At 41.4% G+C, this 19,913-nt stretch overlaps 1 protein-coding gene across 9 annotated transcripts in view; it reads left to right on the forward strand.

Moving 5' to 3' along the window:
- Positions 1–19,913, forward strand: part of PPP1R9A (protein phosphatase 1 regulatory subunit 9A) — a 258,577-nt gene that overhangs the window by 174,737 nt on the left and 63,927 nt on the right. For all 9 annotated transcript variants that reach the window (XM_030550586.1, XM_030550585.1, XM_030550584.1 and 6 more), the window contains exons 7-10: positions 6,556–6,711; positions 14,720–14,773; positions 17,457–17,686; positions 19,772–19,868. In XM_030550586.1, the coding sequence (XP_030406446.1) occupies positions 6,556–6,711; positions 14,720–14,773; positions 17,457–17,686; positions 19,772–19,868 (537 nt within the window). The remainder of the gene's footprint in view (positions 1–6,555; positions 6,712–14,719; positions 14,774–17,456; positions 17,687–19,771; positions 19,869–19,913) is intronic.

A 19,913-nucleotide genomic window follows, 5' to 3' on the forward strand; every position in this document is an offset into this window, starting at 1 on the left:
TAGCTTTTTTCTTTTCTGCCACTTCCACCCATCTGGCTCCAATCTCCCCTGCCTCGGTTACAGTTTTTGGCTTCCCATCTAGGATGTACCTTTTTGTTTCCTCAGGAACACCCTCTACGAACTGCTCCATTTGCATTAGGAAGAACAGATATCATAACCTTAGTCCCAGATTTGGACCTTAGCGTCCAAAATATGGGGGTTAGCATGAAAACCTCCAAGCTTAGTTACCAGCTTGGACCTGGTACTTGCTGCCACCACCCAAAAAATTAGAGTGTTTTGGGGCACTCTGGTCCCCCTGAAAAACCTTCCCTGGGGACCCCAAGACCCAAATCCCTTGAGTCTCACAACAAAGGGAAATAATCCTTTTTCCCTTCCCCCCTCCAGGTGCTCCTGGAGAGATACACAGACACAAGCTCTGTGAATCCAAACAGAGTGACTCCCCCTCTCCGTTCCCAGTCCTGGAAACCAAAAGCACTTTCCTATTCCCCCAGAGGGAATGCAAAATCAGGCTAGCAAATCCAACACACACACAGATCTCCCCCTGATTTCTTCCTCCCACCAATTCCCTGGTGAGTACAGACTCAATTTCCCTGAAGTAAAGAAAAACTCCAACAGGTCTTAAAAGAAAGCTTTATATAAAAAGAAAGAAAAAATACATACAAATGGTCTCTCTGTATTAAGGTGACAAAATACAGGGTCGATTGCTTAAAAGAATATTGAATAAACAGCCTTATTCAAAAAGAATACAAATCAAAGCACTCCAGCACTTATATTCATGCAAATACCAAAGAAAAGAAACCATATAACTTACTATCTGATCTCTTTGTCCTTACACTTAGAAACAGAAGACTAGAAAGTAGAAACTACTTCTCCAAAGCTCAGAGAAAGCAGGCAGACAGAAAACAAAGACCTCAGACACAAAATTCCCTCCAGCCAAAGTTGAAAAAATCCGGTTTCCTGATTGGTCCTCTGGTCAGGTGCTTCAGGTGAAAGAGACATTAACCCTTAGCTATCTGTTTATGACAACAGCTCTTCCAGAGAGTTAGCACTTGCTCCTGATATCCAGGCATCCCAATTCTTTCCAATGTGGTAGGCATGTTGGGTAAATGACACATCTGGTTTCCACCTTAGGGCTCAGAACCACCAAGGGGCATGCTCAGGTGTTAGCCCCATTCTGATTCTGGCCTTGGTTTGAAAAAGTTTATTATTGTTCATGTGTTCCGCCACTTCTGCTAAGGGTCCACTGAGCTGTGGCCTCAGCTTTATCATGTACTGGTCTGTAGAGATGCTGTACCCATGGCAGGCCCTTTAGAAATTTTCTAAGGCGGCCTTAGTATCATCATCTGCCTTGTAGGTAGGGAATTTTCTGGGATGGGAAACAGTACCTGGAGAAGGGTTGTTAGGGTTGGCTGGTAACCCCTGCTTAGCCCTTGCTAATTCCAGGGCATGCTTGTGGGCCTCTCTCTGGATCTCCATAGCCCTCCGGCGGTCAGCCTCTTTGGCTTTCTCTTCTCTTTCTTTCTCTTCCATCTCTCTTTTGTGAGCAGCCTCTTCTCTGGCCATCTGTCTGTCATGTTCCTTTTGGCTCTCCTCAGCCTGGAGTTTGGCTAATTTTAGTTGTTGTTGTATGGTTTTTTTCTCTTTGCCTGACATTTATCCCTGCTCTGCCTGAACTATCTTGGTTAGCAATGCAAAAAACAACAAACAAACAGCTTTTAACTGGACTTCTCAGAATGAGAAGAAACAAGAAAAACTGGTTTGTAACTTGTCTTTTGCAAACTGTTAATTACCCTCCAGCTAAGCCCAGCTGGAATCCTTTCTAACAAAGCCTTGTCAGAAAAACCTTTATCTGTTTGCCATCAGGGTATCTCTCCTTCACTGCTTCCCCAGCATCTCAAAGGAGGGAAAAAAAATCTGGCTTTTGGTTCCTAAAAAATCCCTCATCGCTGCTCACAATGTCAAGGTTCCTTCCCCACTCTGAACTTTAGGGTACAGATGTGGGGACCTGCATGGACACTTCTAAGCTTAATTACTAGCTTAGATCTGGTATCGCTGCCACCATCCAGAATTTTCAGTGTCTGGATCACTCCCTTTCCCCCCAAAACCTTCCCCTCCCTGGGTAGCCTTGAGAGACTCCTTCACCGATTCTCTGGTGAGTCCAGATCCAATCCCTTGGATCTTAAAACAAGGAGAAATTAACCATCCCCCCTCCTTTCTCCCACCAATCCCTGGTGAGTCCAGATCTAATCCCTTTGGTTCTAAAAACAAGGAAAAACCAATCAGGTATTAAGAAAAAGGCTTTTAATTAAAGAAAAGAAAGGTAAAAGAAAACTCTCTGGGAGAGATTAGCATACCAGTTACTCTCACAGACAACAGATTCCAAACACAGAGGATGTTCCCCTGGGCAGAAATTTAGTTACATAAAAAAATATCCAATTTGATTCTACTTCTAATTGCATAAGACAGGTTACAAAGAAATAAACATAAACCTATTTATTTCTTTCTAAAACTTACTACTCTGATAAGAGGCTGGTTGCTTGATCTTTTTCACTCCGGCTGAAACTGAAACTCTAAACAAAGGAAAAACTTCCCTCCTTCCTTTTGAAACATCTTGTTCCCCCATTGATTCCTCTGGTCAGGTGTTAGCTAGGCTAGGTGAACGTTTTAACCCTTTACAGGTAAAAGAGGCATTAACCCTTAACCATCTGTTTATGACAGGTGGAAAGTAAAGTTTCTGTTCTATCTATGAGCCTGATTCTGCAAATGTGAATATGAGTAATTTTACTTATGTTAGTAGTCTCCTTAAATTCAGTGTACTACTCATGTGAGCTCTAAGAATATAGAATATAACACTGAAAGCAGTAAAAGAAGGATAAATAAATAAAATAATCTGGAGGAATATGTAACTGTTCTGAAGGTCCTGTTTCAGCACTGAATACATATAAAATATGTATATGTATAGACTATACTAAGTATGTAAAATATATGTATATTGTATGGTGTGTGTGTATATATATATGTGTGTGTGTGTGTGCTTATATATACACACACACACACACATAATATGTATAACACTATTACAGATGCACAGACAGGTATATTGAATTAGGCCTCATAGGAGTAATGTTCACATTTCACTGATCCACACTAATATGTGTGGATTGGTCCTACCAAGGGGATGACATGCATCTGAAGAAGTGGGTATTCACCCACGAAAGCTCATGCTCCAAAACGTCTGTTAGTCTATAAGGTGCCACAGGATTCTTTGCTGCTTTTACAGATCCAGACTAACACGGCTACCCCTCTGATACTTGACATAAGTTATGTTTTTAATACCTCTTTTTACTGAAAGAATACTAGTAAATTCTTTATTTTACAACTTTCGTTTTTTTTTACTCGTCTCTGTAGTAGTCTTAAATTGAAATTTTTCTACAACTCTTAAGCTTTCCTATGAGATTTGCTATTTAGGTGAAAAGTGGTGATGTTTATTATATATTCATTGCCAATAATATTGTTTATACTTGTGTGTAAAACATCTAGCATGCTATTAGCACTGTTTAAATAATGGGGTTGATTGGCAAAGGTGCAAATGGCAGGTAGGTATCTAAGTCCCACTGAAAGGCAGAAAGAGTTGGGTGCTTAAATGCTGTTTGTGCATTTGAAAATCTCCCCCCAGTATTTAAAATATGTGTTAATAAAAAATGGGACTTGCAATTACTTCGAGCTTGATGAGAATAGATTGGTAATAAAAATGCTGTGCACTTTCATCTGAGGATCTGAGGGCATTTCACAGAGGTTAATTAAACCTCACAACACTTCTGTGGAGTAAGTATTATTATTCCCATTTTTACATGGGGGAAGCTGAAGTGCAGTGGAAGGTTAAATGACTTTTCCAAGTTTACATAGCAAGTCATGACAGAAATGGTAATTGAACTTGGGAACCTTGACTCTCAGGGCCTGATTCTGGCCTCCAGTCTAGCAATGCAGAGCAGCTGGAATGCCTTTTTAACTGGCTGCCTGAAGAGCCCTTCAGAGTGGGGGAAACCTAGATGGCCTAGGGTCAGAATAACATCTCACACACCACTCTCCTTGTCACCCACTGGAGTATAGGACATAACAGATTAGCTCTGTGATCAGCCAGTCCCAGCTGGCATAACAGCATAATTGTACGTACAGCACATCACAGATATTATTAACCTTTACATGATGTCAATTAATATTCTAATTTACGGGAAGTTGTCCATATTATGTGTTAGTTTAGATTTCTTGGTAGTGTTCTGCAACAATTATATGCCCTTTTCTTCTCCCGTTAACATTATATTGTATTTCCCTTTGTTGTGAAATGGTTTGAAGATTGTTTATAGTTTTTCAGCATTCTCTCCGTCTTGTAAGAGAGCACTTATTCCACAAACCACATTTCACCAACCCAAGAAACACCCACTGCTGTTGTTCAAAACCAGCAAGATCAGGTTGCTTATACAGGGTGAAATCCTGTTCCCATTGAAGCTAATGGGAATTTGGCCATTTACTACAGTGGGCCAGCTTTTCACTCCCATTGATTTTTTTTTTTTTTTTTTAGAAAAGTATTTTTCCATGTGGATCTTATGCTTCTTATATGAATTCAGACATAATGAATAAACCACCAGATATTCAAATGCACCATGGCTTGTCAGCCAAAGGGTCACAATCTCCAGTGGTGTTATAAACAAGTGCCAGGGGTCAGCATGGCCCTGTTCTTTCCATATTGCTAAATGAAAATGGTTCCCAGCTAAATGGAAGGGAGCGGGGGTCTTGCAACTAAAAAGATTGAGAGCCACTAAACTACAGCTTTATAAAGGCAGACTGATCTTTTCTGAAAATGCTGCAGTATTTATGTTTTTGTTTTCCTGATTGAGCCAGCGCCGGCTCTAGGCACCAGCAAAACAAGCAGGTGTTTGGGGCAGCACATTTGCAGGGGGCGGCATTCAGGCCATCCTTTTTTCTTTTTTCCCCCCCCCCCTCACTTCCTCCCCTCTCACAACCCTGCAGAAGCGGAGCCATGGAGCAGCTGGGGATCCAGCATGGGAGCTGAAAACCCACAGGACCCTGGAACTAAAGTTCCTTGCCTAGCTCCTCACCTATAAAGCCAGCCCTAGAGCAGGGAAAGAACTATATTTCCCATCAATCCCTTGGCAGCTATCAACAGGAAAGGGAGGGGTAGGGAGTGAGGTAGCTGAGCCATGCTGCGAGTTGAAAGAGGTGGCACTGTGAATGGGAAACCAGTGTGCCCAAGGAGTAGAAGGCTTTGCCCCAGATGTCCCCTTCAGAAGACTTCCCCAGACTGCATTAGGGATACTGGTGTGACCTCACCTTGCAGCCCCCAAAGAAAGAATTGAGTGGACTAAATGGACGGTGAACCTCTCTATCTGCAGCCTAGCAAGGGAGTTACTTGGATCCCACTATAATTTAAAATGAAAAGTAAGGAAGGGGAGGCTCTGCTAGAGTAGCTGGGCAGCTTTAGATACAGTACCAGGCACTTAGGAGGATTTCCACTTCTGAGCCATGGAAGCAGAAACTGACTTTTCCTTTCCAGATTTAGCCAATATTCAGAAAGGGAATCTAGCACCTGCCTTCCAGATTTGAACACCCTCAAAATTCAGGAGTGCTCAAGCTCAGTTTGGGCAGCTGTTACTTCATTTCTCCCAAATCAAATATACTGATCCACTGTAACTTGCTGTAGAAAAAGGAGGATAAAATTGAGCAGGAAATGCTTCCCAGTGGTTATTAGGACTGGAATTACTATTTTCAACAGCCATTGCCTTTTTGTTTTGTTTGTTTAAAAGGAAGACAATGATATTGCATTGGCAAATTTCCCATAGAAACAAAGAACGGAACAAAAGAATAATAAAGGCACCTCAACTTTTCCTCATTTATGTAGGACAGTCTTATAATATGCATCCAGATATCCTCCAATCTCACAAGCTGAAAATTGTTCCACTTTACTGCAGTTCTGTAACCATATGGGAACCAATTCTGTCTGTGTTCTGTGCACATCTAAAATTCCTGCTGAATGACCCATCTGGGGAGCAAGTTACCAGTGACACAGGGCTGGGACAGCAGGAAGGTGCAGGTTGGGGGGAGAGCCCAGGGCTGGGTGGCAGGAGGGTGGGGGGAGGACACTGGTGAGGGGGGAAAGGGGGAGCCTGGCGCTGGGGTGGCAGGGAGTGTGGGTTGGGGGTGGAGAACCCAGGGCTGGGGCAGCAGGGGAGTGCGGGGAGGGGGAGCCCAGGGCTGGGGTGGGGGGCAGCCAAAAATTTTTTTTGCTTGGGGCAGCAAAAAACCTAGAGCTGGCCCTGGATTGAGCTGTACTTTTACCACTGAGATTCCTAACTGCTTGTGCCAGATCTGAGAGAATATAACATTCGTTGCACGCAGAATCCTGTATGTGTATGCTTACTAATCTCAGTGGCCATATGGAAGTGTTCAGGTGTTATAGATTTAACTTTTTAATTACAGTGCAAACAAGCCATGTCTAATAAGAGGATAACTGAAATATTTTAACTCCGTAATATTAAGACAGGAGAATATGCTACGGATGAAGAAGATGAAGACATGGGACCTATCGTTCCAGGAGCTGACATGGCCATTGAAGTGTTTGATCTTCCTGAGAATGATGACATGTTTTCACCAACCGAGCTGGACACCACTAAGCTTGCTCACAAATTCAAAGAGGTAAGATGGACAACTCGGTGAGATTTCTGGGGTTCTAGTAATCTCATTTTTCAATTATTTGGATTTCTCTTTGAATAACAGAATGGATTTCCAGCTTATTTGTATAATCAATAGTTGTAAATGGCTTAAGCAGTCACACTAGAAATAAGTGAGGCCTATTTTCTCAGTTGTTTTTAACATTTGTTGCCAGATATCTGTTGTATTGGCAAAGGCTTTGTAAAGCATGAATCATTAATAGTGCTCCTTATTAGAACAGTTTGATAAATTTTCAGCAAAAAATCCTTTTATGTCTCAGCACTTTATTTGCAATTTTTCAGCTAGGAGAAGAAGCTGTGAGTTAGTTCATTACTGGCAGATTGATTGTCTTTCTAAACAAATATTTACTTTAAGATTTGAATCTGGAGTTCATTGAGAGACAAATGAGCTAACCTTCAGTGAAAATGAATGTAGTGGACTCTCTTAGTTCCCTTTACCCACATCACAAAACCACTCTTAAGTGTACTGCAGTGCGACATGTCTGGCAGTTGGTTTAAGAAAGACTCCTTTTTTGGAGAAGCAGGCACATTGCAGGTTGGGGTTGAGGTGCTTTGATGGCGCTGGGTGGGGAGGAGGCTTGCACGCAGGGGTGGCTCCAGGCCCAGCACGCCAAGCGCATGCTTGGGGCGGCATGCCGCGGGGGGCACTCTGCTGGTCGCCGGGAGGGCGGCAGGCAGCTCTGGTAGACCTCCCGCAGGCGTGCCTGCAGAGGGTCCGCTGGTCCCGTGGCTTCGGTGGAGCATCTGCAGGCACGCCTGCGGGATGTCCACCGGAGCCGTGGGACCAGCGGACCCTCAGCAGGCAAGTCTGCAGGAGGTCTACTGGAGCCGCGGGACCGGTGACCGGCAGAGGGCCCCCCGCGGTGTGCCGCTGTGCTTGGGGCGTCGAAATGGCTCGAGCCACCCCTGCGTGCATGGGACCTGCTAGTGCTAAGTCTGGCTTGGGTCAGCGATGTTAGTTGCAGTCAGTGAATCACTCACAAAGAATGGCAGACATATCGGCTCTAATGCCACTGTACTTTAGGTTCTGAGCTCTTGGTATGGTTTGTGCCTCCTCTTCCACAAAGTGTGACGTCAATAGGGATGTAAGACGTGTGCACTTGCAATTAGTGCTTCCCACGTGGCTGGAGCAATTGGGCCAAGAACCGTGACAATAAAGTCAATTTTTCTTTTTTAAATAGGGTGAAGATGGAAGGGGTGAGAGCAGCCAGAGCCTCATGGGGGAGCTGAGCGGCAGCACCCTCATGGGGCCAGCGGGGAGATATTAAAGCAACAGTCTCCCCTGCCTTTCCAAAGCCAGTTCTCATATTTTCTATAAATACATATGATTGGCACTGGGAGTTAGACATAGAGGGTAGCCAGTCACTGTGTCATTCCTCACTAAGCTGGTGTCTTCTTCTTCAGCCTTAAGATACTTATTGTTCTTAAGTGTTTCTCTCTGGAAGGAGTTTTTCAGCACATTTTGACATTGACTCTCCTACTTGTGATGGCTGGTTTTAAGACCGCATTTTAAAAATCCCAGACTATAGAGCAGAGATCGGTAACCTTTGGCACGCGGCTTGCCAGGGTAAGCACCCTGGCGGGCCAGGCTGGTTTGTTTACCTGCTGTGTCAGTAGGTTTGGCCAATCGCAGCTCCCATTGGCCATGGTTCACCGCTCCAGGCCAATGGGAGCTGCAGGAAGCCACAGCCAGCACATCCCTTGGCCCCTGCAGGTTCCCACAGTCCCCACTGGCCTGGAGCAGGGAACTGCAGCCAATGGGAGCCGCGATCGGCCGAACCTGCTGACGCGGCAGGTAAGCAGACCGGCCCTGCCAGCCAGGGTGCTTACCCTGGCGAGCCGCATGCCAAAGGTTGCCAATCCTTGCTATAGACAATGGTGAGCTGCTGTGTTAAATTCTGTCCACACCAGTGGCCTGATTGTCCACTACCTTGCATCCTGCGTAGTCACTGATCCCTTTTGAAATAAGCGCACAGTGCTTATAAAATACTTCCATTCTGATCTGGTAATGTTTAGATCCATTTTGCTCTCACTATATAAAAGGCTGTCCGAAGTGCAAAGCAGTGATGGGCATGCTGTGGGCCTTTTATCGAATTACCCTTAAATCTGTGCTTGAACATAGTTCCCATTAACTCTGTTAAACAGTTAGGCCAGTCAGTCTGGGCTACACTGTGTTTGAATATGCCCAAACTGGCTTTAAACTATTTATTTAACTAGTTTACTTAACTCAAAGCCCCAGTGTAGATGATATCAGAATCAGGGAGTTGGGAAACTGCAAATCCAGTATCAGAGGGTAGCCGTGTTAGTCTGGATCTGTAAAAGCAGCAAAGAATCCTGTGGCACCTTATAGACTAACAGACGTTTTGGAGCATGAGCTTTCGTGGGTGAATACCCACTTCCTCAGATGCATGTAAATCCAGGTGGCTCTAAGAGAGCTTGAGAAGGAAATGTAACCATGAAAGTCCTACTTATATTACAGCTGAATCTATGATTGCTAACCCACATAGTTATATGCAGAATATGAACACAGCCTTGTTGTTTGTTCACTGTCTGCGTTTAACAGGATATAGCTAAGTTTTGTTGACTTAGAGTTAGTTCATGTTTTTAATGGCATTTGCCCTGAATTCATTCAACATTAGATGTGCTACTAGTGCTGTTAACACCCACTCTGATGTTTGCTGGGGCTGTAGTTAGGGAGGAGCTATTCTTTCTTATTCTTTTCATGGAGCTATATGACAGTATTGAAAAATAGTGGCTTGGACATAATCTTCAAACATAACAGTGTAATTTAATAAGTTGAATGGAATTCAACTGTTGCAGATGAAAAATATGCTCAAATAAGTTTGACATGTCTCTTATTTAGGAACCTTATACTTTTGTTACACATTTTTCTTTTAGTAAGGAAATTGGAATACATACATATATTATCTTCAATTTTTTTTAATGTGACCTATGCATATTTGTAGGCAAAACTTTGGATGAACTTGAAGAGAGACTTTTTTAGGTAGTTTCTTTCCTATTGCAATACAAAAATGTAACATTGGATATGCAAACAGGCTCTCTCTGGTCTTAGACAAACCACTTTAAACTCTTTTTTCTCTTGATAAAATATTGGCATTACTATTTACATTGTTGTGAGGATAAATTAGTTAATATTTATAAAGCACTTTTGAGGATGAAATACGTTACATAAAGTGTCATTGTTGACAACGATCCTGTATAGCACTAGAAAAACTTATGATGCTATATATAAAAATCTTAAATAATGTTTATATTCCAAGAATGTACATGTATAAAACATAAAAAGAAACATGCATGCCCTGTTCCCCCAAGGAACATAGATATTATATATCTAAGATCCAGATTTGCTTGCCAAACCATTTACCTAGCCCTTATTTAGTGCTAAAACAGAAATATACTAAAATGTCCATTACATCTCTGCCTTCAGTCAAAGAGAAACATATATTTACTGTCTGTATTGCAAAACATAATTCCTTTTGTCCAAACAAAAAAGTTCCAAATGTCCAGTCTACACATTGGTATGTTTGTGAGAAAAGTCTCTTCTTCTGTTTCTACCTCAGTGGGATCTGCTGTACCATATGCTGATTCAATGATCTGACTGAGTGATCAATATTCATTTTTTACTTAATAAGAGAAAGCATAAAAATAACAGATAAAACCATCTGTATCTGAGCAGATTGTAATTTATGCAACAGTTTGGATTTGTTTGTTTGATGTAAGTCTCTTTAATAATAGTCTAAATATAGTTCACTTGCTTGTGAGCTTTTGTAGGAGGGGTGGAGAGAGACTGCAAGCAGATGGCCCATGGCATCAAATCATGACCTTCCATTGCATCATTACCTCTGGAAAGGACATAGTCTAATACAGCCATCCTCCCCCTCATCTCATCTTACCCCAAAGTAGTGAGGTAGCTGATCAAAGTAAAGGCTTGGTGTTTGTACAAACAACATATTTTTGAGATGGCTCTCTTCTAATTTCTCCTGTTCTTCCTCCACCCTTAGGAGAAATTGTTTTTCTAGCCGCTCACAATCACCAGCCTGGTCCAGGTCTTGCAGTGCAGGGAACCAGGTGTGAAGGAGTTCAGAAGTCTGACACATTATGGATGCTTCTTGTAGATACTAAACATAGCATCTCCCTTACAAATCCTCCACTCCTATCTGGCCAGAGAAGGAAGAGTCCAAAAATTCCTCCTTTCCCAATATAGTTTCAACATCTAGTGATTGAAGGATGGAAGGCCCACTTAAGCTCTTTGGAGGTACTGTGGCAGTGAGGATCACTGGTTAAGCACCATGTGGGGACAGGTGCTAGTGTGAAGGAGCAGCTGTGACTGCTGGCCCAGCCATTGAAAGCTGCACAATGGTTGTGCACCCCACTCTATAGTTGACAGATAGAGTTTGTCTCCTTAGCCCATCTCCCCACATCTCCCCCATGTAATGTTCTACTACTTGGGTTTTACACAAGTGAAGTGAATTAAGTGACTCACTAGCCTAAGCTATATGTTCCTATTGGAGCTAGGAAGGCACTTGTTTCTGTTTTATCTGACTCCTTCCCAATCTTTTTGTAATTTTATGAAAGAAAAGATGTGGAAAAAAATATCTGTACGCACAAAAGCATTCTCTTCGCCACCTGTACTCATCCTCTCTTTCTCAGGATGCTGTCTTCCCCAGTGCCGCAAAGCCATAGATTGGAAATGGAATATGCAAGAACATTAAAGAGCTGTACTATTGGCGAGAGCTCAGCTTCCTCCCTCTCCATCCTAGGCCCAATCCTGAAGTCCTCTATGCAGGAAACTTCCATTGATTGCAGAACTGGGGCCAATGTGCATGCAGAGAAATTCTGATCTCTCTGCTAGCCTTACCTAGTCAGGAATGGCAGGTGACAGCATATAATTTACAGTCATCTGTACTGGCTTTTTGTAACTCAATTGGGTAAGCATTTAGCCCTCAAAAGAGCTTCCCTTGGATATTTTTTCTTCCTTTTTAATCATAAAATAAAGATGAGTCATGTAATTGTGTGGAAAAGTTTTGAGTCACCAAATAATGGAAAACTTTTTTCAAATTATAGATCCAGATCCTCAGCTGGTGTAAATCTGCATAGCTGATATCCTGATTTATACCATCCAAGGATCTGGCTCATAAACTTTCCTCTCCTAGCCTTGAAAAAGGAGGTATTCTTGTTGGAGGAAGTATCTATAGTAATATTCAAAAACACTACATTGTGTGTCAGTTAAGGTTGATCTATAAATAACATACTTAGCACAAAATAAGGAAATGAAAAATAAGGCACCTAAGTGTGCATACCTTTACTCTTGCATCAGGAAACACAGACGCCTGACCATTATCACAACCTCCATATATTCCACAAGTTCATATTTGCCCTAGTAGAGAAGTCTGCCTTCCAGCATCTGCTCACCAAGCTCACCACCACCATCATCAGCACCACAAACAGACCATATTTGCTTTCTACTATTCTTTCTGCTCAGTTCTCACACCAATATTGTCACTTGTCCCTAGTAATGTGCCAAAGCTAGAGCCTAATGCAGGGGATAGGAGTGGGGATTTATATTCTGGCAGTATTTGTAGAGTTACATTTGTACCAAAGCAGCAACTATTATTTTTATGAAACAAAGTATCTTCATGCCAGTGCCTTGTTGTGAAAGTGGAGCCCCTAAGCCATCTGGGCACTTTCATGAAGGTGCTGGTATTGATCATCGTAGCTGTTGCTTTTGCCACATATCCTAACTTTGAAATATATTCAGACAGCTCAAGAGCTCTGGCCTTGAACTGCTTGACCTGTTTTATAGACATCCTGGTCTCCAAGAGAACAGTCATTCCTTTTGCCAGAGTTAATCTTCTCCAGCATAGCACAAATGGCCTGGGGCTGGGAAAACCCAGTGCCCATACTCTGTGTTAGTCCCTATTTTCAGCTGCAGGGAACATTACTGCATGTTACAGAAAGGCAGTGTTGTGCACCTCTCCTGAACTGGTCCAAAAGGCTCCTGCATACCCTGTTAGAAAATGGAAGAGGCTAATGTAAATTACGTTGTCCAATGGCTAAGCAATTTCAGTAGTGGTGGATAGCATGCGGTTTCAGTTGTGTTGAGTAACATAATTTTTTGTTAATAAAATAATTATATAGTGTCCAAACTCTCACTATGTACATACTTTTGACTCTTGTTTTGATTTGTTTAAATTTGGAAATTAATTAACAAAATTTACTTGAAAATCCTCAGAAAATTTAAGCATCATGCAGAAATTATGCATTGCACATTTGGAGCAGACACACTCTTGTTTTTCATACAAAAGAAAGAGGCTGGACAATTTGGTCAATTTCACGTTCTTAGGGTTTTAAAAATTGTAAATTTCATGATTTCAGGCATTCATGGTGTTGTAATTGTTGAGGTCCTGACCTAAAAAGGACTTGGGGGGGTCGCAAGGTATTGCGGGGGAGGGTTGCAGTAGTGCTACCCTTACTTCTGTGCTGCTGCTGGGGGCAACTCTGCCTTCAGAGCTGGGCAGCTGGAAAGCAACGGTTTCTGGCTGCTGGTTGGGAGCCCAACTCTGAAGGCAAAGCTTCCTCCAGCAGCAGCACAGAAATAAGGGTGGCATGGTATGGTATTGACATCCTTATTTCTGTGCTGCTGCTGGCGGAGCACTGCCTTCAGAGCTGGGCACCCAGCCAACAGCTACTGCTCTCTGGCCGCTCAGCTCTGAAGGCAGTGCAGAAGTAAGGGTGGCAATACCATGACCCCCCTGCAACTCCCTTTTGGGTCAGGACCCTTAGTTTGAGAAACACATGTCTCCCTGTGAGATCAGTATAGTAGAGGGTAAAAGCACACAAAAGACCAGATTTCACTGTCCGTGATGCATTTTTCATGGCTGTATATTTGGTAGGACCCTAATAATAAAGGTTAAGATACCTTAAGGTAAAGTTGCATTTGGGTAAATATAGGCATTCTTTTGAAAATGTAAATATATATATTAAAATGAATAATCCCTCTCCACGGGACTCCCACAGTCACTGATGGTTCAGTGAAACTACAATGTGAATACACTATAGACTCAGCGCTTGTCTTCATTGCACTGTTTTCTTGAACTATAACTCAGGTTTTGACCTTAACCTGACTCCAGTCCACGCATAGAAATCTCTAGTTTGAGTTAAGTGACATTTTAAACTAAAGCTAGATGGTCCATCAGGTATAAGTTGATGCTCAAGTGCTGCTGATGCTCAAGGTAGTAATGCAGTGGGAACTCAGCGACAGGTTATAGCGCAAATTAGCACTACTCATCGAATGCTAATCCAGTCACTTTGTGTAGCTCGAGTGTAGTATTGCAGTGTGGCTTCCCTCACTCAAATTAGTTTAGCTCAAGCGGAGTAACTCAAGCTAACTGTTGCAATAGAGACAAGACCTATGAGACAATCGCCACTTTTTCCTCTTCCCTTGCATCCAGTACCTGTATGTATAGAATCTTCCCTGCAAGCTTCTCTATCATATGGAGCTATTAAATCATCTGTTTCTGTATTTTATTTCTGTGACATGCCTGCTTAATCCAATCAATGGGACTTTCTACGAACTCCAGCGTGCACTGGGACATTTTCAAATTCAAATCAGAGGAGAGCAAAACCAAGCAAGATAAAAGCTATCTTCATCTCTCTCTCTTTTTTCTTTTTCTTTTTCTTTTTTTTTTATGTGCAAGGTGTTTCTTTTGCCAGACAGATTGGGTGTCCTAATCTGAAATTATGAGTGGTTAGGCAGAACCCTATCTTTAATTAGGTTTCGCAGACTGAGTCATTTTGCAAGATAGACATTTTAATTTACAATATACTGCACTGCAGCACTTCTCTAGGCCTTCTGCTGTGTAATAAGGTATTCAACTGGCAGCACAAGCTTTAAAAATATTGGAGCACTTAGTCTCTTAGTTCACTTGTTTATTTTGTGCTTTTAATTTTAGTTGCAAATCAAACATGCAGTTACAGAGGCTGAGATTCAAAAGCTGAAGACAAAGGTAAGGATCAATACATAGTTAATTCATGCTGATTATTTTTCCCTTTTATCTGATGGAAGACACATATCTATGTGTAAACCAAAGTTCTTACTAAGAAAGAATGAAACTCAGATTAAGCTTGTTTGGGTTTAAGTCTTCCAGTAGACGTTTCAGTAAAACCTAAAGCATAAATAGCTATTGAGAAATTGCTAAAATATCTAGTTTTCATTAAATCTTGCATTTTGAAGGATAACATAATGACTAAAAGACCGATTTTATTTTTATACTGTAGTAATTCATTTTCTTTAACAATTCTGTAAATTATATTTATATTCATTAATTGTAGCCGCCTTAATAGTTTTCTGATCGGTAGAGATCTAAAGACTAACTATTTTATTCTCCCCCTATGACTTTTGGCATTTTCCTTTCCTTTAACTATTAATTTCTTTGGATACAATATTTGTTTTTTGCATACATGAGAAACTACTGCATGCAGTTTAAAACATGTTATAAAAGGCAAAAGATGGTTGATTTCATGGAGAAAATTATCTCACAATTGGCTCTTAGAAATTAGATTTAATTTATTAATACACAGAACATGTGTTTTCTGATATTTGGTCTTTTAATACCAATTCAACCTTTACGAGGAGTTCAGTTTTTGATAATGATTCAGTTGTTGAGTAATAGGTTTTATAACAATATTTTATGTACATTATGGAACAAAATAAAAGGAAGACAAAAGAGCAATTTTTAAAATTGAAAAAGGAGTCAGCTGATTTTTTCTTATAAATATCTACACCCATCATATAATTTGCTTAATGATTATCAAATAGATCTGCTAAGATTACTGTTAAAAGGCAATTGTAATTTTATTTTATTTTATGTGAACTCTCATTGTTCTCTTTCATTTTAGAAAGCCAGAAATTTCTTCCCCTCCTTCCAGTTTAGACTCTGATCCAGCAATTGCACCCACATGGGTACATCTTTGTGCCCATGCACAGCCCCATTGACTTTTCCCTGTAATGAATCCTGGATGTAGGCATTCATCTCTGCAAATCCAGTTGCAGGATTGGAGTCATTGTCTTTTTCTTTGCCACACATTTTCCCTTGACCTTTATAGTGGAATCATGGCTATTTTTTGTTAAACTGCCAGTAAAACAAGTACCAGAGGGGTAGCTGTGTTAATCTGTGTCCACAAAAACAGTGAGGAGTCTGGTGGCACCTTAAAGACTAACAGATTTATTTGGGCTTAAGCTTTTGTGGGTAAAAACATCACTTCTTCAGATGCCTGGATGGTTTTTTACCCATGAAAGCTTAAGCCCAAATAAATCTGTTAGTCTTTAAAGTGCCACCAGACTCCTTGTTGTTTTTTTGCCAGTAAAATAATATGTCCAGTCTACAAGTTACTCTGTTTGTGTGTGCATTGTTTATGATAGCAGCGCAGCTTTGCCAGTACAAGTTAACTGCTGTTGATAAGTAAATAGTCTGTGCATAAAACATTATTTGCTTTGTGTAAATTGTATGGACTTTAATCTGCAAGGTGCTGAGAAATCTGGCTCTGATCCAGCCAAGCACTTACGCCTACAGTTAGTTTTAATAATAATAAATAATATCTAAATTTTACCTACCACTTTTCCTTCCAAAGATACAAAATCACATGGGAAAAGGATTAACTACTCTGAATTTATTGGGTAAAATCCTGACTGTTGGACCAATAGAGAGTCTCCCATTCACTACAGTGGATCTAAGATTTCACTCAGTGGGACCAGCAATATGCTTAGCCTTAAGGTTAAGCAAATGCTTAAGTGCTTGGCTGGATTGTGGACAGAGTGATCAGCCCCTTGCTAGACAGAGCCCTATAACTATAATGGACATTTTTTATCAATATCATCTCTTTGATAATTTATAAAATAAATTTAAGATTTATAAACTAGAACCAGATTTTTCCTATTCTTATAACAGCTTTAAAAATTAGTTGAAATATTGTGTTTAAAACTTGTCTTTTTAATTAAAAAAAAGCTTCCAAATTAAAATTTGATATTAGCTCTACTAATACTTCTGTCAGTGTATTAAGATACCAGTCTCCCTTTTTAACTTTCTAAATTACACTGATTATGACTATGAAATTATTATTACACGAAAACTGATGCAATAAATTTCAAGTTCAAAAGAGTTTCTAATTTCAGAAATAAGGCAGTTAGCTAGATAAGGCACAATTAGCTTTTCCTCCATTGTTTTCTAAATAGCTTTGTGGTAAAATCAAATGTAGAAGTTACAATTTGTAATTCTAATAATAAAATATCTTAAGTTTCTTAGTCCATAGCGCTTTCTAACGTACCTGGTTCAGATACATGAAGTAAAATACACTCCCAGTGCTCCACTATGTCCCAGGCACACCACCAGAATGCACCAACATGAGAAAGCTGGAATTTTAAAAATGATACCAACATTCCACAGGAGCATAGACGCTGCAATGGATGCCAGAAGCAAAAGACTCAAATTAATTTAAGTTTATTCATTCTTCCGTGTCAAACATGTATTATAATGTTCTCATTGTACAGGAATGCTCTTTGCATTAGTAATGCACAACCTTTATAATCATTAATACACTGCTATTCACGCCTCTCAGTATTTCAAAGCATCTTGAATTACTGATTTTTAATGCAGCTTTTTACTCTCAAGCCACTGTATTTACTGTGTCCAGCTACAGGCTGCAGAGAATGAGAAAGTGAGATGGGAACGGGAGAAGACCCAGCTCCAACAGAACATTGAGGAGAATAAGGAAAGGATGATGAAACTAGAGAGCTACTGGATTGAGGCCCAAACCCTGTGTCACACTGTGAATGAACACCTCAAAGAGACTCAAAGCCAGTATCAGGCTTTGGAGAAGAAATATAACAAAGCAAAGAAATTGATCAAGGACTTTCAGCAAAAGTAAGCGGCTGCTACAGGCCAAAGATTGAATTAGTAGCCAGATAGGGAATGTTTATGTCATATAATTGCATCTCTTTTGAAATATGAAACCCAGTGTTAAAGGCCTGTAAGGTAAACAACATTTTTCACTTTGCTGCCATCAAAACCATTTGGTTTTTTATTACTGAAAAATGTCAGCATTGTGCATATTTTTAAAATGACTAACAATTAATTACTTTGCACTATTCATCCTTGATATGTGAGAGAGCCATATTTGCAGCAGTTTGTTATGATGATGTGGCATCAGTCTGACTAAGTATTGTTTTGTATTGATGCAACATGAAGAAGCAAATCATGCTGAGACATTCTCACACTGTGTTTTTCTTCTTCCTGGCTCTTGAGAATGTTTGAATTGAGCTGAGCCAACTGGACCAGGGATGGGCAAACTAAGGCCCAGGGGCTGCATCAGGCCCTGCAGATGTTTTAATCTGGCCCTCGAGCTCCGACCAGGGAGCAGGGGCCGGGGCTTGCCATGCTCCATGCGTGCCATGGCTCCTCACGGCTCCTGGAAGCAGCAACATGTCCCCCCCTCTGACTCCTATACATAGGGGCAGACGGGGCTCTGCACGCTGCCTCTTCCCCAAGCGCCACCCCCACAGCTCCCATTGGCTGGGAACCATGGCCGATGGGAGCTGCAGGGACAGCACCTGCAAGTGGGGCAGCGCGCAGAGCCACCTGGCCATGCCTCCGGTAGGAGCCGGAGTGGGGACGAGCCGCTGCTTCTGGGAGCTACTTGAGGTAAGTGCCACCTGGAGCCTGCACCCCTGAGTCCCTCCAGTGCCCCAACCCCTTGCCCCAGCCCTGATCCCCCTCCTGCCCTCTGAACCCCTGGGTCTCACTGTTCTGCACCCTGGAGCCCTCACCTCCATGGCACCCCCAACCCAAACCCCAGAAGAGCCCCCTCCCACACCCTGATCTCCTCATTTCTGGCCCCACCCTAGAGTCCACACCCCAAGCCGGAGGCCTAACCCCCTTCCACACCCTAACCCCCAATGTTGTGAGCATTCATGGCCTGTCATACAATTTCCATAGCTAGATGTGGCCCTTGGGCCAAAAAGTTTGCCCATCCCTGAACTAGAGCATACCCAAGCAGTTTCCCCTGACTCCCCATTCCTGACATCTGAGCAATAATTTCTTACATTTATACAATACTTTTCATTCTCCAAATAATTTTACAAATTTTATACTAGGATTGCATCATCTGCTACTGAAATCAGCCATTTTTATAATGAAGCTCAGCTGTTTTAACAGTACATTGTATAGCAACAGTAGACAGCTCCTAGCAGAGGAATTGAATACCCTATCCCACTGAAACCGCAAGGAGGATTTTAGGTAGACAGAATGTCATTAGCCCCAGTGGAATTTTGCCAGTCTACCAGAACTAACTGGCATCTCTTTTGAAAGGTGCCATTGGATCGTTAATGGACTCAGCTTTTCAAGACCTTAGAAGTAGAGCCAAACCATCAACTGGTGTAAACTTGCCTCAGTTGTACTACCCAGAGTTACAGCAGTGGAGGATCTGGCCTGTAATTTTTGACTGTCTCAATACCCTATATTACCTCACAGATTTACTTATAATTTTTGGATAATTAGTTTCATACCTTATGAGTTAGAGATGTAAATAAGTGATGATACACAGCCATTTGCATATCTAACAGAGCAATTCCATCCCAACTGTAACTGCAGAATTCAACATAATTTGAACTAGTGATGCTTTATAAGTACAAATTATGAAAAGGTTAATTTAGTTTATGACAGTTTCAACACAGTTGTTGACAGTCTGAATAAGTGGGATTTTTACCTTAATTAGTTTTCCACAATATGTTTACAGTTTATTCATTTGGGTTGGTAATAACTGCTCAGTTGTTTTCTCCTACTTGCAGCTGCATGTTTACCATTATCGGATTAGTGCCAAATCTCCTGTTAACTAAGGATTATCTTTTAAACAAATGGGTATATTAATGTGTATTGTTCCAGTACATTTGTTAATGTCATGTTTGAATCTGTGATTGCTTTGATACCAGCAAAATTTTTTTTTCCCTTAAGAGAACTTGACTTCATCAAACGCCAGGAAGCTGAGCGAAAGAAAATAGAAGAACTGGAGAAAGCGCACCTTGCAGAGGTGCAAGGCTTACAAGCTCGCGTGAGTAATGTTCACTCAAGTGTCTGAAGAGTAAGGCAGTGCTGT

Source organism: Gopherus evgoodei, chromosome 2 (genome assembly GCF_007399415.2).
Source record: "Gopherus evgoodei ecotype Sinaloan lineage chromosome 2, rGopEvg1_v1.p, whole genome shotgun sequence".
NCBI lineage: Eukaryota > Metazoa > Chordata > Testudines > Testudinidae > Gopherus > Gopherus evgoodei.